The 27,429-nt window shown below is 40.7% G+C and overlaps 1 protein-coding gene across 4 annotated transcripts; it reads right to left on the reverse strand.

Moving 5' to 3' along the window:
* Positions 1-3,941: 3,941 nt before the first annotated feature.
* ftcdnl1 (formiminotransferase cyclodeaminase N-terminal like 1) lies at positions 3,942-26,308 on the reverse strand. 4 transcript variants are annotated; one of them, XM_060828020.1, is made up of 6 exons: positions 26,277-26,308; positions 15,792-15,914; positions 15,595-15,690; positions 11,494-11,649; positions 10,599-10,790; positions 3,942-6,774 (listed from the first exon to the last, which is right to left on the reverse strand). In XM_060828020.1, exons 2-6 carry the CDS (start codon positions 15,904-15,906, stop codon positions 6,335-6,337), a joined length of 999 nt encoding a protein of 332 aa, XP_060684003.1. In that variant the 5' UTR covers positions 15,907-15,914; positions 26,277-26,308; the 3' UTR covers positions 3,942-6,334. The 4 variants fall into 4 exon arrangements, with proteins under 4 accessions (XP_060684003.1, XP_060684004.1, XP_060684002.1 ...); XM_060828021.1 differs by having other exon boundaries at positions 26,273-26,298; XM_060828019.1 differs by lacking the exon at positions 26,277-26,308 and adding an exon at positions 23,362-23,447.
* Between the last annotated feature and the right edge of the window lie 1,121 nt (positions 26,309-27,429).

The raw sequence follows: 27,429 nt of genomic DNA on the forward strand, positions 1-27,429 counted from the left end.
AATACTTCACTGTCACCAGGTCAAACTTTAGGCAATTCTGAACAGCAATTTTACATTCTTTCTATTGACCACCCTTAGTATAATTAAAATGCAATGCAGTCCTTGACATTATGTACACAGAAATGTAAACTGAGTGTGTAGCTGACTGGTGTATTGTACAAAATGTTGCAGTGTCAAATGTTATTGATCATGTTAGTAAACTATCACAGGAATCCCAAAGTCATTGGTATTGTTATTCAATTGTTAATCTGGATTGTTTCACAAACACCAGAATGCAAAAAGGATATGCAAGTCAACAAGATTGTCACACCCTTCACTGAAATACAAAGCTTTCTGGCACAAAACATGCATGTTGAGAGAGGCGACAGCTGATTAATATTGTTAGACTATTAATCCCACGACCCAGACATTGTTCTGGGAATCTGGGTTTGAATCCTGCCATGACATGGTGGAATTTGAATTTAATAAAAATCCAGAAATAGGAGTCTAATGATGTCCATGAAACCACTGTTGATTGTCGGAAAATCCCATCTGGTTCACTAATGCCCTTGAGGGAAGGAAACTGCCATCCTTACCCAGTGTGGACTACAAGTGGCTCCAGACCTGCAGCAATGTAGTTAACTCTTAAATGCCCTCTGGGCAATTAAAGATGGGCCAGTCAGAGACGCCCTCATTCTGTGAATGAATAAGAAAACAAAACGCTGTGGCTTCCTATTCCATAAATGCACTGCATCAGTCCATTTTGAACAGGGCTATCACTAACAAGTTAATGCACAAGTTAGTAGCGATCATATAAAATGATTTTTTAAAATTCACTTAAGGAAGGAGGGCATTGCTGGCTAGGCTAGCATTTATTACCCATCCCACATTCGTGAACTAGATGGGTATTTCCTGACAACTAGCAACGGTCATCATTAGACCCTCTATTCCAGCTTTTTATTGAATTCATATTCCACCTTTTGATTTGATTTATTGTTAGGTGTACCTTAGTACAGTGGAAAGCTTTATTTGTGAGCAGTACAGGCAAATTGTAGTAAGCAGGGATGAACAGGTCTTAGGGTGAATAAAAAGCTTGGGCAGAGTAAAGCATAAAAGTTACACCACACAGGACATGAATAAGGCAAGCTCAACATTATTTGAGGTTAGACAGTCCATTCACCAGTTTAATAATGGCCAGGAAGAAGCTGTTCATGAATCTGTTGATGCGTATATTCAAGCTTCTGTGTCTTCTGCCTGACGGAAGTGGTTGTAGGAGAATGTTACTGGGGTGGGAGAGGTCTTTGATGTTGGCAACCTGCCCACAGCAATAAGAAGGGTAAATGGAGTCTATGGAAAGGAGGTTGGCTTCCATGATGGCCTGAGTGTTGGACACAACCTTCTGTAGTTTCTTACAGTCTTGGGCAGGGCATTATGCACCCCGACAATATGCTTTTTATGGTGTACCTGTAAAGGTTGGTGAGGTCCTTATGGACATGCTGAATTTCCTGAGCCGCCTGAGGAATAAGAGGCGTTATTGTGCCTTCTTGGCTGTTGCATGTACAGGACTGGTTGTCAGGCAGCGTCACTCCAAGGAACTTGATGCTCTTGACCCACTTAATGTCAGTTCTGTTGATGTAGATGGGGGGAACGTTCTCCTTTTTTTCTGAAGTCAATAATCAGTTCTTCAGTTTTGCTGATGTTGAGAGAGAGGTTGTTCTCACTGCACCATGTCACCAAGTCCCCCATCTCCCTTCTTTATTCTAACATCTTGTTGTTAGATATCCATCCTACCACGGTGGTGTTATCAGCAAACTTGTAGATGGTGTTCATTTGGAATTTGGCAACAGAGTCGTGAGTGTACAGGCAGTACAGTAGGGAGCCCAGGATGCATCCCTTGGGGGTGGTTAGGGGAGGGCTCCAATGTGAACTGCTATCGTGGAGGAGATGCAGTTACCTATCTTCATTGATTACAGTATGTGGGTCAGGAAGTTGAAGATCCAGTTGCAGAGGGCACACCTGAGACAAAGGTCTCAGAGTTTTAAGATTAGTCTGGAGGGAATAATGATGCTGAAGCAGAGCTGTAATCAATGAGCAGGAGTCTGACCTAAGTCTCTTTGTTGCACAGATGTTCAGGCATGAGTGCAGGGTTAGGGAAATGGTGTCCACTATGGACCTGTTATGTCAGGAAGCAAATTGTAGGGGATTGAGGCAGGCTGGGAGGCTAGACTTGATGTGGGCCGTGTCCAGCCTCTTGAAGCACTTCACAGTTATGGAGGTTAGAGCCACTGGATGGTGTTCATTAAGGCACATTGTATATGCTTTCTTATGTACTCTGTCATATTCCCAGCATATTCCCTTGGTCTTTGAACTAACAGTCAAGTGATAATACCACAATGCCATTGCCTCCCCAGTTGAACCACTTATCTAGTTAACTTAGGTATTTTTGTTTGGAAAATTACAATTTATTCAGCAGAAGGATTAAATAAATTAAAATGAATTGTACAGTGGCATTTTAGCTATTTTAATTTGAATGATTACATAATGCTACTGATGCCAAATTTAAAAATCACACAACACCAGGTTATAGTCCAACAGGTTTAATTGGAAGCACGAGCTTTCAGAGCGCCGCTCCTTCATCAGGTGGCTGTGAAGGAGCGTCGCTCCGAAAGCTAGTACTTCCAATTAAACCTATTGGCCTATAACCTGGTATCGTGTGGTTTTTAACTTTGCACACCCCAGTCTAACACCGGCATCTCCAAATGATGCCAAATTAAGTTGCCTTATACAGATTGTTTCTCGACAAACTGCACTAAGGAGAGATTAAATGCCGGTTGGATCTCACAAATCTCCACAATCATTCCTAAATTCACTAACAGCCCTGATAGCCTAGTTAGTTGATGGAGTGGGTGAGTACAAGTTGTGGAAAATCCCACATTCAATTCTTATTCCATGCAAGCATCTGTTGATCCCAAGTCGAACCCTAAGGTCAGTAACCATAGGTTAGGTTCCTCCTGCCAATTAACAGTGATCCTGTCGGGAGCGGGTTGATGTCATGCAAGCTCCGAATCAGGTTTGGTTGTGACACCTTTGAGAACTGTAAAGTCTGCTGATGCTCTTTAAATTGGTATGAGGTATCAAAAGATTCCTGGCACCCCCTAAGGCATACTACAGTGTGAGTCAGCCTCTTTAGAAGAGGGAGGAGAAAACTGGTAAAAGAAAATTAATTAGATTGAATATTAATCTTAATCCAAATGCACAATGATGGTTCCTAATTACTTTTGCTGAATTAACAATCAGATTATACATTATGGGCAATTATTTATGATGCGAGTGAACTCAGTATGGCTCCTGAAAAGATAATATTTACAAAATCAAATCATCTACTTTCCCAAGGGCAAAAAGTGAAAGAATTATTCTTCAGTATCGCTCCTGAATGGTGTAATCTGGAGACTGGAGATGTTTTATGCAAGTAAGTGGATTAGCCAATTAGACAATCCCCAGTGAAATCACTGGGAGATTAGTCTTGCTTCAGAATCCCTTAAAGCAAACACTTGGTGTTACTGGCTTCTGATCTTCAGAAACTCATATAAAAAAACCCTCCAAAATAAAGTTAATGCTTTCATCAAGATGACGGGGCAAGGTTGCCTTCTGAACTGAAACTCTGAGTGTGAACATACTGCCATTTTATTTACAATTGACTTTACTTGCACATTCATGTATTGTTTTTCAAACTCGAAGTAATCCTGTTGGACAGCACTACAGATTATGAACATCACTTATTCAACCAGAAGGCCAAGCAGTGATGAATTATGCAAATAGCGAGACGCATTTTGCAATATTCTTACAAATACTTAAATTGTTCTTCTGTTTTCCCCACCCTTTGCACACGTACTTGCCATATTCACATTGAAAATTATGAAACGTGAGCAGTGCATCATTACACCATGAAGCAGGTTGGCTGGATAAGAATTTATTGGTTAATTAATCATCCAACTAATGCATGGCTGAAACAAAATGAAAAATCAAATCATCTTGTCTGCAACAAACACGTGCAACCACTGGGGAATGGGAAGGAATGTTCTGACTTTTTCCTTGCAATTTTATGACATGGGTTTCATTCTCATCACTTGCTTCAAATTCTGTAATTCATTTGTGTCGTCCCTCTTCCCCTGCCTTAAATAGTGAGAAGTTTATTCATCTCTCTTCCTCCAGATATTAAGCATAATAGGTCATGCAATAATACGTATGAGATACAAATTAAAGATATCAATACTTAAACAGCCCATAGTCCTATGAAGTCAAATGGGTTCTTACGTATTGATGGGAATACTAACCATGATTAGCAGTTCAAAGTTGTTTGTATATCCATTCTTGTCCCAGAAGCAAGTGAGAGGCTGTAAGAGTATGCCTCGGGTAGTTCTGGCTAGCCTGCTCAGCAAACCAGATTGTGATTAGTACACAGCTTCACAAACTGCTAAATTGGCCTTCCTAAATCACAGCTCAGCCACTTTCTGCTTCATAGTACAGCTAAACAACACAGAGCAGACATCCTTGTCCCCAGAATATAGTAACATTTGGTGGCTCTCTTTCAATTGGCATTTTTCCTGTGCCATAGCAGAGATGAACTATTTGGATGAATAATAGTACAGCTCCTCTTTTCAAGAAAGGCTTTAAGTTTTAACAATGGGGGGATTATAGAATGGACCTGGCTATCTACTTGAAAATTCTTAGGTTACCACTGTACCTCAACATACAGAAATAACATAATGCTAGTTTATGCTCAGTGGGAACAAGAGTATGTCTATCTCCAGAGCTCCTAATTCTTACTGTGTCATCAGACATAAGCTTATCTTGAAAATGTGGAAAACAAATTTTCCTATTAAGGAAGCACTTCCACAGAGTGATCCACACAAACCTGGGTTTGAATCCTGTGTGTCAACTATAAATGACCTTAGGACTCCTGCAAAAAAAGGAGGGCCAATTATCAGACACAGTTCTCATTCCTAACATCATCTCTATTCTCCTGATGGAAACAGCACCCTTGGGATTGGTCTTGGCTGTAAAACCTCAAATAGTTAGAGAATCTGTCCATGCATTTTGTCTATAAGACCGTAAAACATGGGAGTATGAATAGGCCATTCGACCCATCATTTAGTGAGATCATGGCTGACTTGATAATCCTCAACACCACTTTCTTGGTTTGTGTCCATAATTCTCAATTCCCTTACTGATTAAAAACCTATCTATCTCAGCCTTGAATATATTTAATATCCCACCTCTACAGCCCACTGCAGTAAAGAACTCCACAGATTCACTACCTTAAGCGAGAAGAAATGTCTCCTCATTTTTGTCTTAAATGGGTCATCTCATATTCTGAGATTATGTCCTTTGGTTCCAGACCAACTTAATTCTTTTCCAATAATTTCTTTGACGTGCCCAATTTACTGTCATATGTCCCTAATAATTTCTTTCTATTCACTGACATCAGATTATTTTCTTGGAAGATGATTATGAGATACAAAATATTCATGACCGTGTATAGTCTGTTATTAGTCTGTATTTAGTCTGCTTATCCAGATATAGGGCTGGATTTTATAGGACCTGGGGAGGTACTGCTCACATCCTGGAATGAAACATGGTTCCAAATCAAATGACTTTAAACGAGGCCATTCTGCATCACAACAGGCTCCAGCATCCTCCAAAAGGCCTCAGCGAGAGGGGATCTTACTTCTAAGAGCTCCAGCCAATCAGAGTGTCCGGCAGCTCTTGCACTACCAATGGCAGTGGAATTGAGGAATGGGCAATGCTGAGACTATAAGTAACTCCTGAGCAAAAAACTACATGTTTTCCAGCGAGAGAGGGGAGAGATTGGGAGCTGACAGCGGGGCTGCCTGGGTATTGGATTTTGGACACCAGGTCCAAAAGGAACAAAGCAGGGTAACATTTTCTTGGCTGTGCCTCTGATGCTCAAAAGGGCACCTCTCAGATAATGCACCCCTTTCCTTCCCTTCTTTCCAACCAAGTTGTAAATGGCTTTTCACTGCTGCCTCCACTGGCAATGTTATGGTGCTTTATGGCAGTGGAGGTGGATTAAAAAGGCCTAGGGTGAGCAATAGTTGATACTGAAGGCACTCATTGGGCCTAAGAGTAGACACCTTTTCCAGACCAGCTCCGTCCCCATATTTTCAGAAATTGATGAGGGGTAGGTGGGAAGACAGTGGGCTAGTCACCTGACTTTACATGACCACCCTGGCAAAAACATGTAGAGGGTTTGGTGGGAGCCTAAAATCCAGCCCACTGTTACTTTAAGCATGATTCCTTAATGACATAAATGCCTTTCCTACCTATGCCTTTCCTACATAGTAATGGTCTTACGTTTCTTCCAGAACTCTCCACATCCTTCCTGAATAGCCTGTTCTGCCAAGCTTTTGCAGCGTTTAGGTGTGAATCCAACCAGTGCTGTACCAACTGTGGTAACTCCATGGCTGGTAGCTAATTTTTTAATCTGCCTCTCTATGTATCTTGGAGAGAAGTATAGGTATTCTTTCCCTTGAATAAAATAAGAAATATATTCCTTTCTTTCTGCTGTCAGAGACGATGATGGTTCATCTGTAAAGCTCTCAACATTGCAGGCTATCTCCATGGTGCCCTCATGAGGAAAGGCCATAGCCTGAACACCACAAAGGCCTCCAGCATTTGCTCCCCGGATCGCACTGGCAATCTGCTGCCCAATGGTCAGATCCTGCGTGTCTATAGTCACGTTGCAGTTCATGACATACGGGCTGGCACCAATTCCTGAAAGAAGGGAAAAGGAAATGGCTTTCTAAATGAGTGGCATCTTTCAAAACCTGTCATCAGTTTGATTTTGTTTTCACGGAAATCGCCTGTACAGCAGGTTTATGGGCTATTTAAAGTCAAGGCTATGGAAGTAGTCTACAAGATGGTGTCACAGTAGTTACAATCCTGTTCTGCTGTGTTCAAGTGAAACTGAAAGGACAATCTGCTTCCATAGTTTGGTTTTCAATGACAATAACTTGCAGTTATTTAGCACACAAGTAAAATGTCACAAAATGCTTTACAGTAACATCAGCAGACTTTAAGCAACATAAGGATGTAGTAGGACAAAGGATTGATTAACAAGGTAGCTTCTAATAACTGAAGAACGTATGACTAGGAGCAGGAGTTTACAATTGAAGCCTGATCTGCCATTTTATACAATCATGGCTGATCTCATCTCACTGTCAACTTCACTTTTCTGCCTGTTCTCCAATAACCCTTCAACTCATTACAAATTAAAAATCTGTTTATCTCCTCCTTAAATTCAATCAATATCCCAGCGTCCACCACACTTTGAGGTAGTGAATTCCACAGATTCATAACCCTTTGAGAGAAGTTATTTCTCGTCATCCCTGCTACACCTGATCCTAAAACTATGATCGCATATTCTAGATTGACCCATGCAAGGAACCATCCTTTTATATCTACTTTATCAATCCTCTTTAGCATCTTATATATTTCAATTAGATCTCTTTTCATTCTTCTAAACTTCAGAGAGTATAGCCCTAAAGTGCTCAACCTCTCACCATTAGATAAACCCCTTACATCTGGAATCAATGTAGTGAACCTCCTTTGAACAGCCTCCAATACAACTGCATCCTTCTTCAAGAAGGGGACCAAAATTGTTTGCAATATTCTGGATGCAGTCTCATTAATACCTTGAACAGTTGCAGAAACACCTCTCCACATTTATTTTGCAATAAATGCTAAAAATTAATTTGTCTTCCTTGTTTCCTGCTGTACTTGGATACTAGCTTTCTGTGATTCACGCATGAGGACACCCTCTGCACTGAAGCACTCTGAAGTTTTTTTCCATTGGGATATTAAGTTGCCTTACTATTCCTTCAACCAAAATGGATAACCTCACATTTATCCACATTAAACTTCATCTGCCAAATTTTGGACCATTCACCTAATGCATACATATCCATTTGTAAATTTCTCACTTCTTCACTGCAATCTATTGTCACGCCATTTGCAAATTTAGCTATAGCACTCTCTATCCATGTAGCTAAGTCATTAATATAGATTGTAAATAGTTGAAGTTTGAGGACTGAACCCTATTGCACCCCAAAATTTACAACTTGCCAACTAGAAAATAACCCATTTATTCCCTCTCTCTACTTTCTGTTGGTTAGTCAATCCTCCATGGAAGCTAATAAATTACCCATACCCCATGTGATCTTACTTTGTGTATTAATCATTTGTGCAGGCACCTTATCAAATACCTTCCGAAAGTCCAGATACACTATATCTACCAGATTTCCATTATCCACATTGCTTGTTATATTGTCAAACAACTCTAGAAAATTTGTCAAACATGATTTACCCATCATAAAGCCATGCTGACTCCGACGGATTGTATTTTAACTTGCCAAGTGTTCCATTATTACTTCCTTAACAATTGGTTGTAGAGTCTAAGGTGCATCATAAAAGAGAAAAGATAGCTAGAGAGGTGGAAAGGTTTTGGCAGAGAATTCCAGGGTTTACTGAAGGAATGACTGCCAATGATGGAGCTACTAAAATGGAGGATAGTCAAGGCCTAAACTGTTGGAGTGTACAAATCTCAGACAGCGAGAGGGTGAGAAGAGGACACACAGATGGGGAAGGTCATGTCACACAGGGATTTGAAAACAAGGAGAAGCATTTAAAAACTATGGTGATACCAAACCAACATAGGTCACCAAGCACGGGTAGCGGGTGAATAGGTTTTGGTTAAGACATGTACAACTGGGTTTTGGATGACCTGAAGGTTATGGAATACAGAAAATGGGAGGCCAATTAGGACAACATTGAAATAGTCTGGCATTAAAATAGGTATGCGCATGAAATTTTCAATAACAGATGTTCTGAGGCAGGAATAGCAATCATGGTGTAACTGATAGGGAAGTAGGAAGTCTTGGTGAAGGAGCAGATATGGAGCTGGAAGTTTCTTTCAGGGTCAAACATGACATTGAGATTGTGTAAAGCCTAATTCAATTGTCCAAATCAGGGCTTTTCAGTTTATTTCAGGTAAGGAAGTTAAATCTTGAGTGATATTATGGGCTAAAGTTGATAAAGTTTTAAAGTTTTCTTTTGTCCTTTGGAATGGGGTAATCAGCACAATGACCAAACATGTTTTTCATTGCAACTAAATAATCCAAATTTATTTTTTACGACTCAAATAAGGGAAACATACAAAGAATGTTAGAAATCAGAAACAAATACAGAAATTGGTGGGGGAACTAAGCAGGTAAAAACAATGACTGCAGATGCTGGAAACCAGAGTCTAGATTAGAATGATGCTGGAAAAGCACAGCAGGTCAGGCAGCATCCGGGGAGCAGGAAAATTGACGTTTCGGACAAAAGCCCTTCATCAGGAATAGATGCCTGCAGAGTGGAGAGATTTAAAAAAAGGGGGGAACTAAGCAGGTCTGGCAGCATCTGTGGAGAGAGCAACAGGGTTAATGTTTTAAGTCTGCTATGACATTTCGTCAGATTGATTCAGGGACTCTTTTGAAAAAGCTTCTCAATTGTCCATGATCCAATATGACATATAAAGCCCCAATGGTTCCATGCTTAGATGCTATTAGAAGCTAGCGGTAAAACTGCAAATCCACCTTGCACTGGAGCACCTTTGAACACAGAAACCTGCAAGGTAGGTGTCAGAAGCGCTGCATCAGAAGGTCCTTTCAACTTTGTGAAATGCATGAAAACTGCATGTTCTCTACAAAATGCCCCATTGAGTTTCTCAAAAGAAATGAATGTTCTGTGTGATCTTATTAATCAAAATATACAATGTGCACTGATTGGAAACTGGACAGATTGGAAAATACATTATTACTTGGACTACTGGACTCTAAATAGGTCGCTGAGGTCAAATCCAGCATTTGTCAAACATTTAGTCTCTCCTCTCTTTCTACAGATGAGCTGGTGGACTGGGCTGTCAGTTGAAGTACATAAATATTCAGTACTATTGATCATCTACTTTACATGAGAAAACAAAATGAATACCAATTTAAAATTACTGGAGATAATCCCTCATTCTTAAGATAAAAATTAAACTTTGATTGATTTAATCTCTATAAATCCATGGGCTGGATTTTGAGATCAGTTGCTAAAAATTGCAACATGAATTGGCTTGTGAAATCTTGGATTGTAGAAACAGTTGTGCTGAAACAACTGACTCCAATTACAATAAATATGGGAGTTCAAAAGGTGTAGTGGTAGTGTTCGCACTTTGACATCAGAAAGTTCAAGTCACACTTTTCCCAGAAATTTGTCATAACGTCTCCAAACGGGTTGAATAAAATAATAGTAATAATTTAACGGGTCTTGTGGTACAATAGTACTGTCGCCACGTCTGAACCAAAACATCAGGGTTCAAATCCCACCTGCTCTGGAAGAGTTTCATAATATGATTAAAATTAATTAAGGTGAGCATGTTCAGGAATAACACAAAAGTGAATTGACAGAAATGAACAAAGTGACAATGCATTTGAGAGCCTAGTTTTTCCAACAGAACCTATAGTCAGGCATTAATTTCCATTATATAGTTTTAGGGTATATTACACAACACTAACCTGTCAAACCATATCTAGGAGAAATCACCGCTCCAACATCTGGCTTTATTTCATTCACATTCAAATTACTCCTCTTATACCAGTTCACCTCTTTCCTACGTTGGACGAGATTTCGTTTGAGAGGTTGATCTGCATATCCAAAATAAAAGATACTGCAACCTGGTACATCATGGGATAATGTCTCTGCAATGTCTGGAAGGAGGAGGCACAAAGGGTTAAGGAATCCTCAATTTACAGGGCCGAAAGTTCGAAGTACTTGTTACCTACTAAGTAATAGTTAGCCAATGTTGCTTTCAGGTGTTCATAATATGTATAAATTTGAATAAAACAAAGAACTGCAGATGCAGGAGATCTGAAATAAAAACACAAAATCAGGCCTGACAGCATTTGTGGAAAGAAAGCAGAGTTAATGTTTGATGTTTGGTGACTCTTTGTCAGTTTCTCCCAGTACTTTCTGTTTTTGTTTCATAATATTTGAAATCGAGTTGTACAATTACTTCTTGTCATTCACTTGAAATTTAAATATCTTAACATTTGATGGTCTCTATGAGGATCATAACAATAGCACTTTCCTCACCTAATTCTAGACTTTTGGGCTTCCCTAATTTTAATCACGACACCATTAATGACAATGCCGATAGCAGCGAAGGCCATAAGTCTGAATTCCTTCCCTGAACCTCAAAGTCGCTCTTTCATCCTTTAAGGACTCCTTGTAACCTAGATATTTGACTCAGCTTTTGGTCTAGTGTCTTCTTAGATAGCTCAGTGTCAAATTTTGCTTTAATAATGTTGCTGTGAAGTGCTTTGGGCCAATTTACATTAAAGGTACGGTATAAACGCAATTTGTTTTTGTTCAAGCACAACTGAAATGAAATGAATTCTGCAGTAAACCTACCACAAGCCACTTTGCCACATTCTTCCAGACTAACCGACTCGGATAGAGGGTAAATAGGAACAAGATCCACGCTCCCAAGACAAGGATGAATGCCATCATGGTGTTCCATATCAATCAAATTATACGCTTCAGTGCAAGCTGTCACAACAGAATCACCTAAAAAAAGAAAAATTCACTAGACCTGTTGCTATACAACATTACAAAAAAGTATAACGAATGAGCTCAGTGAATGATATATTAATATAAACCTACTCAGTAGACAAATATCTAATGGAGTGTATTACATCATAGAATATATTGTGTTATTTTTCTTTGAAAGTGCATTTTCTTTCAAATATGGAATAACTGTGGGAAAAAAAAGAGATTTCCACAGCTTCATAACCATGTCTGTGAATTTGTGTGCGACCTCGGGGAGTGTTGCTGAACAAAGAGACCTTGGAGTGCAGGTTCATAGCTCCTTGAAAGTGGAGTCGCAGGTAGATAGGATAATGAAGAAGGCATTTGGTATGCTTTCCTTTATTGGTCAGAGTATTGAGTACAGGAGTTGGAAGGTCATGTTGCAGCCGTACGGGACATTGGTTAGGCCACTGTTGGAATATTGCATGCAATTCTGGTCTCCTTCCTATCGGTAAGATGTTGAGAAACTTGGAAGAGTTCAGAAAAGATTTACAAGGATGTTGCCAGGGTTGGAGGATTTGAGCTATAAGGAGAGGCTGTACAGGCTGGGGCCGTTTCCCCTGGAGGGGTGACCTTATAGAGGTTTACAAAATTATAAGGGACATGGATAGGATAAATAGGCAAAGTTTTTTCCCTGGGGTCGGGGAGTCCAGAACAAGAGGGCATAGGTTTAGGGTGAGAGGGGAAAGATATAAAAAAGACCTAAGAGGCAACTTTTTCACGCAGGGGTTGATGCGCATATAGAATGAGCTGCCAGATGAAGTGGTGGAGGCTAGTACAATTGCAACATTTAAGAGGCATTTGGATGGGTATATGAATAGGAAGGGTTTGGAGGGATGTGGGCTGGGTGCTGACAAGTGGGACTAGATCGGGTTGGGATATCTGGTCGGCATGGACGGGTTGGACCGAAGGGTCTGTTTCCATGCTGTACATCTCTAGTTCTCCCCTCCCTTTGCCAGTTCCATGTCAGTATTAACTTGGCAAAATGATCAGGGTGGCACATATTGGGACACGGGAGTAGATGTAGGCCCTTCGAGCCGAGTCTGTTCTGCCATTCAATGAGATCTCAGCTGACATGATTATCCTCAAAACACCACTCTCCTGTCTTTTCTCCATTAACCTTGATTCCCTTGTTGATTAAAAATCTGACTATCTTAGCCTTGGTTATCCTTAATGATCCAGCCTCAACAGCTTTCTATGGTAAAGCACTCCACAGACTGACTAGTCTTCCAGAGAAAAGAAAATCTTCATCCCTGTCCTAACTGGGTGACCCTCTTTCTCTGAGATAACATCTTCTGGTCCTAGAATCTCCGTCACGGGAAAAGAACTCCTCCATACCTCTTCTTGTCAAGCCCTCTAGGAATCAGTATGTTTCAATAAGGACTCTTCTAGTTATTATAAACTCCAATGAGCACAAGCACAACTACTCAGCCTGTCAGAAGGAAATCCCTCCATGCCTAGAATCAATTGAGTGAACCTTCTCTGGGCTGTCTCCAACACTAGTCATTTTTCCTTCAATAAGGGGACCAAAGCTGTTCACAGCCATTCCAGGTGCAATCTGATTAGATCTGAACCCCAAGTTCCCCTGTGCTGCACATTCCAATTTAAATAATTCAAATCATTCCAATTTAAATAATATTCAGCTCTTCTAATCTTCCTACCAGAGTGCATAACCTCACATTCTTCCACATTAACTTCCATCTGCCAAGTATTTAGCCCGTTTGTAATCCTCTGTAGAATTTTCATATCATACTCACTACTTATCCTCCTACCTATTTTTGTGACCACTGCAAGGTTTGCAATAGTACATTCATTTCTGTTATCCATGTCATTAATATAACAGAAATATTTGTGACTCCCAGTACTGATCCCTGTGGCAATCCAGTAATTGCAGATTGTCATCCTGAAAATGCTCCCTTTATCATAACTGTCTTCCATTAGTTGGTCAATTCTCTTTTCATTTCGATATACCACATCCCAACTCCATGGGCTCTTATAATGTGACTTTGATGATGTACATAAAGTTCATTAGCTGTCACACATTGGCTGAGGCTGGGGAAACAATGAACAAAAGATCTTGTCTGTAAATTAAGCAATCTAATTTTCTTTACCTCAAGTGAAATTATTCTTATAACAGAAAATAGCACAATGCTGTTTATTTCCCCATAACCAACGATTAGCAATGTAATTGCAGGAACCTGTGGCTATTATCAATTCTATCATGTCGTGTTTTGCATCTTTTTTAACCTTCATTGGTTTGATGTAATACATGTCCTAGCACCTCAGCCTACCTCGAATACCTTTCCCTCAGCAAGGTGATAAGTAAGCGATCTGTTCCCAATAGTGCACTACAACTAAGATTAAATAATATTTGCACACACCAAATGTAAGGAAATAACTATCACCAAAGAGGGAGTCCAACTACCTCCCTTGATATTCAATGATATTACCATCTTTGAATCTTCCACCATCAACATGCTGCAGTTCACTGCTGAACAGAAGCCCAACAGAAACACTAGTTATATAAATATAGGTACATAGGAATTAGGAATGGTGGTAGGCAATTCAGCTCTTCGAGTCTGCTCTGTGACTTAACATGATCATGACAGATCTTATCCTAGTCTCAACTCCATTTTCCTAACTGCTCCCTGTAGCCCTTTAACCCATTTTTCATCAGAAACATATTTATTTCTTCCTCAAATCTTTTGATTGATTCAGCCTCTACTGAATTCTGGAACAGTAAGTTCCACAGATTCATAACTCTCTGAGAGAAGAGGTATCTCCTCATCTCAGTTTTGAACCTACACTTTATATCTATGACCTCCTGTTTGAGACAGTCCCACATGGAGGAACATCTGTTCAATGCGATATTCTGTCACGAGAATATCAAAAACTGCAAATTCTGCTCTGAATGGATCTCTCTCTCACTTTTGAAAGCTTTCCATTGTCTATAAGGCACACGTTAGAAATGTGATATCACTTACTTTGATGAGTGCAACGCCAACAACACTCAAACTGGACACCACCTAGGATAAAGCTGCCAACTTGATTGGCAACACATCTACCATCTTAAGCATTCACTCCTTCCACCACTGTGCACTATTTCTGCATTGCATACCATCTGCAACGTGTGCTGCAGCAACTCACCATGCCTTCTGTGACAGCATTTTCCTAATCTATTATCTTCACTGCCTAGAAGTTACCTGGGAACATTAGCACTTACAAACTTCCCTTCAACCCAAGTTTTCAATTGGGGAATCCTGCTAGCCAGTGGTGGGATGTGGTAGTAAAAGCCTGGATTTAAATCAGGGGTCATTTTCTCTTACTTACTTCTAAGTTGTTATGTTATAGATACGTCATTTATTAACAGTATAAAAGTTTGTCAAGAAATTTTCATTACGAGTGAAGCAGCAACAATCCAATACTATTCTATCGGCTGTACTATCCATCTCTGGAACTAGCTAAACATGGTTACTTTAATATTGAGTGGTGTCTGAGATGAATTTGTCAATGAATCTTTGCTGATCCACCTTTACCTTCCCTCAACACTTGTCTGAAATTGTCCCACAAAAATGTGGGAATGCAAGTGTTCTCTAATATCTACATACACCACGCCATGTGAGGCAACATTAGCACTTGCTATGCGAGGCAACTGGACCTGCCAAGTCTTTATTTTCTGCATCCCACCAACACAAATAAATTATCTCACAAGCAACTAACATTCCACTCAATGGCCTATCATGTCAATACAAAACACAGTAACCATTACGGAACGGAAACTGAGTATCAGTCAAGCCTGAAGTTTGAACTTGGGCTCTGGGTATGCAAAAAATACTGGCCTGTGGAGCAAGAAATGTTTCAAATGCTTCTGGATTGATACAAATTGCACTTTTAAGAGCAAACACATTTGTAGTGTAATCTTACCTAATGTTTCAACAGGGGCAGCAAGAGTTAAGACAGATCTGTTATAGTCATAATCTGAAAATATGTTCAGCACAGATGTTTGTGTTTGCTTCTGACCTGCAATCAAAGCACAAAAATGTCACACCAGTATTTCAGGTAGTTATATTTTTTCTCATAGCTTTAGCAAAAAAATGAACACATAACAAATGAACACATACCTGCCTTATTACAGAGGGCAGCTTTAGCAATCCTTTCCACAATGTCTTGCTGCCTAGCTTCAGAAATGTTCAACAAACAGACAGCCAAACGGAGACCCAGCCTTGAGGATGCCATATTTTAGCCTGAACAAGAACATAAGTCTCATTTTTAAAATCCATTATTAACACCTTTTTGGTGTTTTTAATTATCCCATTGAGAGAGAGTGACTGACTGGCAGCCCCCTTCAACTAATGCTCTACAACAACATTGAACATTCATCAAGTTCAGACTAACACAGAGACACCTACATAGCCTGTTGCCAGGTTTATTTTAAACAATGTGTAGTTGAAACCGAGCTATACAGGCACTAATAAAATAAGCAATGACAGTGTTAATGGGTGTAATCTTACTCCATGAAAGTTGACAGTCACAAACACTAGGGACATAAATGAAAACAATGCTGCAACACTCAGCAGATGAGGCAGCTTCCACGGAAAGGAATCCAGAGTTATTTCAGGTCAATGAACTTTCATCAGAACTGAAAGATATAATCACTGCTGCTTGTAGTTGCTAAATCTGCCAAAATTGCAACCAAGTAGTTACAAGCCCACATTTTTGAAGAATACAGAAAAGGTGAAGGTGCCACAAGATAAGCTTTAATACTGCAGTATTGTAAAAGGCAATGCTGTTGTACATTTACAGAAATAACATTTAATGACTGCACTACTCTATTTATACCTATTCAAGAATCAATGATAAATGTCAAAGCTATAAATTAAATGATTAGATTTCCTACTTAACATATAGGGTTGTTATGTTTTATGAGCACACAAACTTTTCACCTTGATTAGCAGGGGCTTAACTACAACCTTTGGAAAAATGAAAACTGGTACTTGAAAACGGATTAGAAAGTCATTGAACAGTCACTTTACTGTCTGTTGTCTTGCCTCCACGCAAGCTAATGTTGTAGTAGTGCAATGAAAGGAAATGCTGCCATGTTGTGATGAAATGCATTTCCTGTGTGTTAAATTGCGCTGCGGAAGCCAGCATTCTTGAAGAACTGTAACTTTCAGACCACACTCCACTCCAAAATTTGCTACACTACATTTAATTCTGCCAACAACAGGGGAAGGGCTTAGTGCAAGATTTTCAACAGATCATGAGCGATAAGAGTGTGAATGTGTGTCATGGAAGAGCACTTCAAAACATTACAGACAAGGACTGAAGGTCAGCAGGTTGTAAAGAAGACAAACAGTATCTTCCACGTTAGACTCTGTATTGATTTTAGCTGCCCTGCAAGGAATGCAACAGGATCTGTAGGTTCTGTATAAGACTCAGTGGGTTAATTCCGAAGGGCAGTTGGATATCTCTGTGCCATCAGACCTCAGGCCATGTTCCAGGAATGATTAGGCAGCTAGATGTTGCAGTCAGAGTTGTGGTGGTTCACTTGAAGCTGGGTGCCAGTAAGAGGCCAATACAACTGAGAATGAGAGGGTTGAAAAACCTAAAGAGTCATAGAGTCATAGAGATGTACAGCATGGAAACAGACCCTTCGGTCCAACCCGTCCATGCCGACCAGATATCCCAACCCAATCTAGTCCCACCTGCCAGCACCCGGCCCATATCCCTCCAAACCCTTCCTATTCATATACCCATCCAAATGTTGAATTTATGACATACAACTGAGCAAGATTAGATCTCAAGGAAAACGCAGGGACACATCTAACTTGGTGAAGCTAGCTATTGGTGTAAATCTGGAACAGTGTTGGTGAATAGGTCTTGGAGTGAAGTTTTCAGAACCAAGGGGAGTATTGACCCAGACAGGACAGTAATCAACTAGAACAAGTGCTGTGACTAAAGCAGGTATGATGAATACTCCTTGAATGGGGGTTTCAAGGTCAGATCAGCAAAAGTACAGAGTTACAATTCCTCGTGAAGTTTAATGGGATTTGACGAACCTCTGCAGCAATAATATTTGGAGAGAGTTGTGGAAACAAACTGATTACATTGATTACATTGGCTATTTATGCACTATGTAGTATTTGATCATAGTATACTACACATGTCTATTATGTTAGTTCAGGGTTTAGAAATAATCTGTACACATGTTGTAGATTGTATGATTGTTTTAACTTGCATAGAAAAGTCCTGGTGATTGTTTGAAACACTCATACTTTGTGGCTTTACTCTCTGAGCAAGTTTGCTCTAGCCAGATCATAACACAAAGCAGGCGATCACGTCTGGGATCATAACAATGTTCATTTGGAACTAAGGTTTGAGATGGAACCTAAATTCAATTGATTTGAATATCAATCTCCCAAGCTATTGCCCATGGTTAGAGCAAGGCCCACAGTGGGAAGGCTGAATTTTGACTAAAATGACATTGAAGTTTGTAGAGAGGAAGAACTGCTGGTTTTTCATGTTTATCACAGTATTATTTGGAGGTGAGAGCTTGCCACCTGAATACTACTGCTAATTTCTCACATCACTGCTACTGCCACTTCAAGCTCCAAAAGATAGTGTCTCATTGGGCTGGATTTTTGTCCTGAGGGCAGTATCCCAATATTGTCAGATATTCCGAATCCTGGTCCTGCACCTTCTTGGAAATGGACATGTGGCCCGATCTTGGAAGAGCAGAAGTTTAAATGCCCTGAGGTTGAGATCACCATTCAATTCCTGGCAGTAGGTGCAGCAGTAAGCATGATTTGCAAGAAGAGAGTTTGATTTAAAGGGGAAACAGCAGCTGTCACAGTACAGACCATTTCACCACAATAGATGGAGGTGAGAACACAGCAGCAGGCAGCAAGATATTAAGGATCTGTACTTGGGTTGACCATATTTTAGATGCTTCCCCAGATGGTGTTGCAGCAGAGAGAAATACATGTCCTTTTCCCATGTAGTGGCTGGAGATAATCACCCAGCCAAATAGAAGAGACCTGGCAGGAGGTGGTCCATGCTGTGAGTAGCCTCAGCATTGTTAGAAGGTCCTGAGTTAAGTTCCACAAACACTTCAATAATGCTCTTAGGTCTGCAAAAGTGAATTGCAGTGCCACGACATGTCTAGTTGTAAAGTGACTAGTATGCAATACACATACAGCCTGAGGGCATATAGCAATCCTGAACATTGAAGATCATTCTGCCTAGATGCTGAACCCTAAACTAAACTCTCAAACTCAGCAGCATTCTAAACATCTCATGTGACTCTCCACTGAGGTGGTGAAGGAAAGCATCCTTGTCTTAACTCAGTTGACCTTGCAGAGAAAAGAGCACACAATATGAGAGGGAAAGCTCAGGTGATAGAGGGCACTAGCTTGCTATGTTTACACAAATGGAGGAGTTGGCTGTTGATTTCAGAGGACAACTGCTCAAAGGAGTGGATGGTGGAGAGAATTCATCAAAGACAATATAAAATGATCTCGAAATATCCAGGATCAAAGCACATTTCTCCACAGTTAAAACCAAGCTAACACACCAACTGTAATGTTTGGACTCAACTTTGCCAAAGCATCTGGAATTGTGGGTTTTCATGTCTCCCTTTATGTGTCTCCCCAGTTGTGGGTTTAGAGCCTGAAAAACTGCAGTAACACTATCCAATGTCAAAGCACCAAAGCCTACAGTATCACAGTGATCAAGTGCATCTTCTACCCTTACTCAGTAGGTCCACAATCCAGTTTAGAACAGATTCCTCAGGTGTAAAGTGCACTGATGAGTAAGCAGGAGGTGAGGGATATCAAGGCAACTGCACCCCATTGGAGGATGGAGGACAAACACAGCCATGCTCAGCTAGGAGACACAATACAGCCTCAGAGTCACAAGCAGTTCAATGTAATGACTGGCATCCTTCCATCTCTGAAAGATAACAGATTCACAGAAAACAAATTTATAATCACACAGGGTAGGGATTCCTGATGAGAGATGTGTACCAAATTCCTCAGAATTCCATGAAGCCTGTGGTATCATGAAAGCAGAATAAAATTGTCCACTCATCACATGAAACGTAATTTCTCAGACTTTCTCATGAACCCATTGAGCCAATTGATAGCATTTCCAACTTCAAGGAGAGCCATATGTGGCACACACACTGAGTATAGGAAGGACCAGCATCCTAATATATTCAGAAAGAATGCCATTCTCTGCAGCATTGACTTGTTAATGCCACAAACATACATGCAGTGGGTGCCTGGTGCACCCTAACTGGTGGTTTTCTCAGATGTTATGGGTACCAGGAAAGGGATAAGGCAGTTACAGATGATAAGGAGAGGGAGGGGCAATTCCATGCAATCAACAATCAATATCATGATCCCTCTGACTTCAAAAACATCCACACAGCAATTCCTGTGACATTGACACCAGTGGAGCAGCCTGTGGTGGTGGACTCATATGGCATCTTTAAAATGAGGGTGACCATCGCCCGTCGAACATACTGAGCAAGTTATCTCATCCTGTTCTTCAGCCACAGGGGGAGCCGTACAGGTACAGTTGTGAGTTGACCCCACAGCATTTATAACTGCACTCTGTGTTTACCTGGGTGATCGTTTTTGTTAGAGGACAAGCCTCTCTGCCCTCAGTCCACAATATTGTTCCAACAAAACTCAACATAAATATAAGACACTGCACATCATCTTTTGGTTGAGTACTTTAGAGTTCAGGATTCAATACTGAGTTGATAAATTTCATATCATTTCCTCTGTATTTCTTTCTTTATATGTTTCAGTCTTTTTATCTTTGCATTTTTCTCCTGTTTGTGTTTTTAGATAGCAGTTGATCATCATTCTGACATTCACACTTCCTCTGGACACTTCTCTGTCTCTACTTGCAGCAGCATATGGGTTTGTACCACCGTGTTGTCATTCTTTCTCTCCTGTTGCCTGCCCAATCACAGACCTTCCCGTTTGTTAATCTCCCACTTTGTTTCCTTTCATTTGCTTAAAACTGATGACATTCCAAGTGTTTTCCAATTCTGTTGCAATGGAACTCAGCCTTAAAGAATGCGGGAGCCGTGGTTTACGAAGGAAGTGAAATCTCTGGTCCAGCGGAAGAAGCAGGCTTATGTTAGGATAAGATGTGAAGGCTCAGTTAGGACGCATGAGGGTTACAAGGTAGCAAGGAAAGACCTAAAGAGAGAGATCAGATGAGCGAGGAGGGGACATGAGAAGTTGTTGGTGGATAGGATCAGAGTAAATCCTAAGGCTTACTATAGATTTTTAAGGAAAAAAAGAATGATGAGAGTAAGATTAGGGCCAATCAAGGACAGTAGTGGGAAATTGGTTGTGGAGTCAGAGGAGATAGGGGAAGCACTAAATGAATATTTTTCGACAGTATTCACTCTAGAAAACGACAATGTTGTCGAGGAGAATACTGAGATACAGGCTACTAGACTAGGTGGGATTGAGGTTCACAAGGAAGAGGTATTAGAAATCCTGCAAAGTGTGAAAATAGATAAGTCCCTGGGCCGGATAGGATTTATCCTAGGATCCTCTGGGAAGTCAGGGAGGAGATTGCTGAGTCTTTGGCATTGATCTTTAAATTGTCATTGTCTACAGAAATTGTGCCAGAAGATTGGAGGATAGCAAAGGTGGTTCCCTTGTTCAAGAAAGGGAGTAGAGACAATCCTGGTAATTATAGACCAGTGAGACTCACTTCAGTTGTTGGTAAAGTTTGGAAAATGTTATAAGAGATAGGATTTATAATCATCTAGAAAAGAATAATTTGATTAGGGATAGTCAGCATGGTTTTGTGAAGGGAAAGTCGCGCCTCACAAACCTTATTGAGTTCTTTGAGAAGGTGACCAAACAGGTAGATAAAAGTAAACCGGCTGATGTGGTGTATATGGATTTCAGCTAGGTGTTCGATAAGGTTCCCCACAATAGGCTATTGTACAAAATGTGGAGGAATGGGATTGTGGGAGATATAGCAGTTTGGATCAGTAATTGGCTTGCTGAAAGAAGACAGAGGGTGGTGGTTGATGGGAAATGTTCATCCTGAAGTCCAATTACTGATGGTGTACCGCAAGGGTCGGTGTTGGGTCCAATACTGTTCATCATTTTTATAAATGACCTGGATGAGGGTGTAGAAGGGTGGGTTAGTAAATTTGCAAACGACACTAAGGTTGGTGGAGTTGTGGATAGTGACGAAGGACGTAGTAGGTTAGACAGAGACATAGATAAGCTGCAGAGCTGGGCTGAGAGGTGGCATTTGCAGTTTAATGCGGACAAGTGTGAGGTGATTCACTTTGGTCGGAGTAAACGGAATGCAAAGTACTGGGCTAATGATAAGATTCTTGGTAGTGTAGATGAGCAGAGAGATCTCGGTGTCCAGGTGCACAGATCCTTGAAAGTTGCCACCCAGGTTGACAGGGTTGTTAAGAAGGCATACAGTGTTTTAGCTTTTATTTATAGAGGGATCGAGTTCTGGAACCATGAGGTTATGCTACAGCTGTACAAAACTCTGGTGCAGCCGCACTTGGAGTATTGTGTACAGTTTTGGTCACCGCATTATAAGAAGGATTGGAAAGGGTGCAGAGGCGATTTACTAGGATGTTGCCTGGTATGGAGGGAAGGTCTTACGAAGAAAGGCTGAGGGACTTGAGGCTGTTTTTGTTGGAGAGAAGAAGGTTGAGAGGTGACTTAATAGAAACATATAAGATAATCAGAGGGTTAGATAGGGTGGACAAGGAGGGCCTTTTTCCAAGAATGGTGATGGTGAGCACGAGGGGGCATAGCTTTAAATTGAGGGGTGATAGATATAGGACAGATGTCAGAGGTAGTTTCTTTACTCAGAGTAGTAAGAGTACGGAATGCTTTGCCTATAACGGTAGTAGATGTGCCAACTTTAAGTACATTTAAGTTGCCATTGGACAAGCATATGGACGTACATAGAATGGTGTAGGTTAGATGGGCTTCAGATTGATATGACAGGTCGGCGCAACATCGAGAGCCGAAGGGCCTGAACTGCACTGTAATGTTCTATGTTAAAGACCTTGTTTAATGTCAGTTCTCTGAGTAAGGGGCTGCACTTCAAAACTGAGCTGTCACTTTGACAGATGCTAACCCACCCGCTGTGCATTCACAGCATTTGGCGTTTCCAGCTCTTATTGAAGAACTGCGGAGACACCTTGCTGCACTAAAGGGAATTTCGGGCAGCGCTCCGAAAGCTACTGCTTCCAAATAAACCTGCTGGACTATAACCTGGTGTTGTGTGATTTTTAACTGTACATCCCAGTCCAACACTGGCTCCTCCACATCATGACTAATTGGGATTCGATCTCCACCAAGTGTTGCAAAAGGGGATACCGCGACGTCACAGAGCCACTGTCTCCATTGGAAACGAGTCAGCGCGCGCAGGGCTCGGCTGTCAATCAAACTCCACAATCGATCACACTCGCTGTCAATCAAACTCCGCTCTCAATTACATGTTTTTTTCACTTTTGCTCTTCGCTCACAGGAGTATTTCGCTCTAACTTATCTAATGTTCCGTGTTCCCGCTGGTTGTAAAGTGCTTGGCATTCTGTACCAAACAGGTGATTTGTTGCAGTCAGCACATTGTTCCAGTGGGCCCTGGAAGAGCTTGTTGCTCACTTCACACACTCACCTCTCAGTGCAGAAAGGGCCGGTCCGCTAATGCAGCTTAAGTCAAATGTGGGGTGATCACTGGACCTTTGAACATATGAACCGGCCTCTAACTATGGCAAGCTGCACAGTCCAAAATTGGTCGAATAGTGCCCTCATCTGGCATTGATAAAGCACTACCTCTGGAAATTCCACACCGAAGTGAATATACTAGAGTGAAGCTGAAAGCATATCAGGTTTTTATGGTTCAGTACGACATCAAGCAGTACTTTACATAATCTAACTGGTGCATTCATAGTTTTATTTTATTTTCTGCTCAGTTATAGTATATCACAAAAGAATTATTATAATTTGTTTGGATAAAGCTTTAAGTATTTCCTGAATACAGTCTGTGTCACAGTGAGCGCGAGCCTAAATCAGCTGCAGGAACATTTTTTTTAATTGCCGGAAACTTTGCACGGTGCAACTTTCGTTATTGACTCTGGAATATAGCTCAACTTTAAAAATGAAAATGGAAATACTCAGCAGATAATGTCCAAGAATGAACAATCTCCAGCTGCTAAATCTAAGACCTTCTTTCTATCAAAAAGTCAGACGTGGAGATGTTCGCTGGTGATTGCAAAGCATTTAGTACCTTTTGCAACTCCTCGGATAATATGGCATTACTGCTCATGTGCAACAAAACTTGGACAACATACAGGCTGGGCTGGTATGTGACAAGTGACATTGTGCCACGCTTGTGGCAAAATGACCAAGTCCAGCAACATTCGGCATCATTGAATTCACTCACTATTACCTTGAGGCTTACCATTAATTAGAAAATGAACTGGACCAACCATGTGAATGATATGATTACAAGAGCAGGTCAGAAAAGTTGGGAATTCTGTACAGAGTAATCCCACAAATCTGTTAACCATCTACAAAATACTCGTCAGGAATATGATCGGACACTTCCTGCTTACTGAGTTGATGATAACTCTAACAACACGCAAGAAGTTCAACACCAACGTTTGTTCCTTCCACCACTGATACCCAGTGACTGCAGTGTTTACCATATATCAGATGCACAGCACTAACTCACTAAAACACCTTGTAAAACAGCAACGTCTACCATCCAGAAGCAGCAGATACACAAGAACATCTGCAAGTCCCCTCCAAGCCACATGCCATCCTGACTTGGAAATATAACACTGTTCCTTCACTACTACCAGTTTAAAAATCTAAAACTTCCTTCCCCACAGCACTGTGATCTTAGTAATTCAATAGGGCAGTTCAACCACTCTCTCAAGGACTATTAGGGATCAGCAGCAAATGCAAATTTTACCAGCATTGCTCAACTCCTAAAAGAAACAAGTCTAGCAGCATCTGTGAAGAGACAAATAAATGTGTTTTATTCAAGCATGCTGCCTCCAATCCCCATGACTGACTTCCACAACTTTCCTACCACCGCAGTGGACACTGACATTTGTTGAACTGATTCTCAGAAGTGAGCATGGCCCACCCATCTGACTGATCTGCAAGGACAACCATGACTAATGAGTGAAGCTAGTGCTGACTGATCTCTGGGCAGTTCCCCAGTTGGCCTAGCAGTAGCCTGCTTTGAACTTGCAGGATTGACTGTGGTCCAGTATTGCAGTGATATGGAACCCCTCATTCTGACCACCCCAAGTACCCGACTGACGGTGTCCAAATCATCAGATTGAGATAGGATGCTGCCCTTCACTTAACTCCAGTCTGTTTGTTGCAAAAGCTGTTGGCAAATGGTGAAAGTGTGACATGTAACATGATGTTGCACAGCAACATGTCTGTCCTCTTGGCCGATCACTGATGGCAACCATGGCAAGCTGCCTGGCTTTGTGTCAGCACGAATGCAAGTAAAGGCAGAAGTACGGTGGGTCTATAAGTTTTGAATGAAGTGGGAAAAGGCAAAAAAGCAAGGCAAGGCATTGATGCTGTAAGCATCCAAATAGATGCAAATTGGGTGAATGCTAAAAAAGCAAGGGAATTGCCCTGAGGTGCACCCTGCTCTAAAACATGAGATAGTTACCCATTACTGCACACAAACTGGCTTGGCAGCAGCATTACAATGCAAAATGTCATTGCACTCCAATGTGCAGCATTGAAATGGTTAACTGCATTCTAAGTGAGTTGGATATATGCCATTATGTTGTGGTGAGGCTGGTGTCTGTCTGATGCCAACCTCTGTGGATGGGGTAGAGATGGTCACTGCCCATTGAGCTGTTCTGAACTGTTAGGGACTGCTGGTCAAAATGGGAGCCAGGAGGAGCAAGAGGTGAATGGGAGCTGCCAGATCCCTGCCCTGACTTTCATGTTGGTGATTGGTGCTGTCTCGTTCCTCTCCATCATGTGGGAGAACAGCAAACTACATACAATTGAAATGAGAACAGCCACCAATGAGATACTAATGTAAGCAAATAGGGCTCTCACCATTCACTAGCCAGATTCTTGACTTGCCATACAAACCTTGGGTGCTAACTCAGACTTTTCTACCTTGCCACTGAGAACCAAACCTTCCCATTGTCAGATATTTCCAAATAACTTGCCATTTCCCAGGTCATTCAGGGACTAGGAGAATTCCACCCAAAGTTTCTATCGCTTAATAATGAGGGATTTGCAACCCCATTACTGACAGGCGTTCGTGCGATCATCACAAGTTCATAAATGCAATTTCCATTAAAAAGATGGGCTTGGAAATTTAGAATGAAAAAAGAGTTGACTAGTAGGACTTAGAGACCTGCAAGATACTTAACAATACAAGTATTTTGATAGATTACCATGAACCCTTAACTGAAACAAACAGAGGAGGGTTTTTACATCCAAACTAAATCATTGATTGTATGTTGGCCTATCGCTCAAATATGTTTGTTGCATTTGGTTGTTTATGCTTCTCTGCCTTTTCAACAGTCAATTACCTACCAGCCATTGCAGTCAGCCATCTTACCCTCCAGTGTAAAGAAAACGAAAGGAAAAAAGAAAAAGGGTGAACCAGGCATAAGAACAAGTTAAGCAAGTTTATTTAGCAATAATGCATTCCTGTGCATTGTATTAAGGAAACAATTACCAGCATTCTCAGCTATAAGTAAGTGTACTGATACTTCAGTCATTCTTTTGAAAAGTATAATTTATAATATCCAAAGTTGGCTTGGTGACTATAAGCAAAGTGTAAAATGCTAGCATTTGAATGGAAAATGCAAATTAAAAGTTCAGATTACAAAAGCATCACACTTATCCTGAAAAAATATTTTATCCTTTGGTAGGTGTTCTGGGGCCAGAGATTGGTTCAGGGCAGTGTCACCTCTTAGCTTACCAAATCACACCTGACATACATATAGTCACACCAACAAATACAAGGCAGACAAGGAAAATGAATGGCTCCAAACATCTTAATAACTAAAGATATCTTTATTTATTTATATTCACATGTGCTTATGGTGTTTTCAGGATAATTGTTTGATACTCATTTGGTTCTGTAAAATTAACTTGTCTGTTACTAATGCAATCTCTAAAATTGTTGCTGAGAATTTAAAACAAAGACAAAGCTCACATCCTTAATTGAGGAGGTCTGTACATAATTTCATGGTTCATATTGAGGTATCTATTATTACCATTCATTGAAAACTTAATGTTACAGAAAAACGATGCTATATTTAATGCCAGATGTGAAATTCATAGTTTGAGTAAGTTCAATCTGTAGCAGCATTTGCTGCAGGAACGTGGAGAATATTTTGAGTTACTAGAAGTAAAACCTTGATATAAATTATCAACTGAAGTCTTTTGAATAACAAAAAAATCAAAATTTGCTTCTCTTTTTAAAAATTATCATGTTTCAGAATTAAGTCCCTTTGCATACTTGGCAAATTTGTTACTCGTCTTTCCGTCAATGATATTATGAGTTCTGATCCAGAGTCTTTATGTTAACTTCAATAATCCCCACTCCCTACTCCTCATATCCCTGCACCTTCCCTCGTAAGCACTGAAGATGTGATATCTGTCCCTTTACTTACTCCCTTCCACTGTTTCCCACCCCGAAATTTCCCTGTAACAGTAACAGTGATTTGCTAACTCTTCT

The sequence above is a fragment of the Hemiscyllium ocellatum genome, chromosome 7, assembly GCF_020745735.1.
Source record: "Hemiscyllium ocellatum isolate sHemOce1 chromosome 7, sHemOce1.pat.X.cur, whole genome shotgun sequence".
NCBI classification, from domain to species: domain Eukaryota; kingdom Metazoa; phylum Chordata; class Chondrichthyes; order Orectolobiformes; family Hemiscylliidae; genus Hemiscyllium; species Hemiscyllium ocellatum.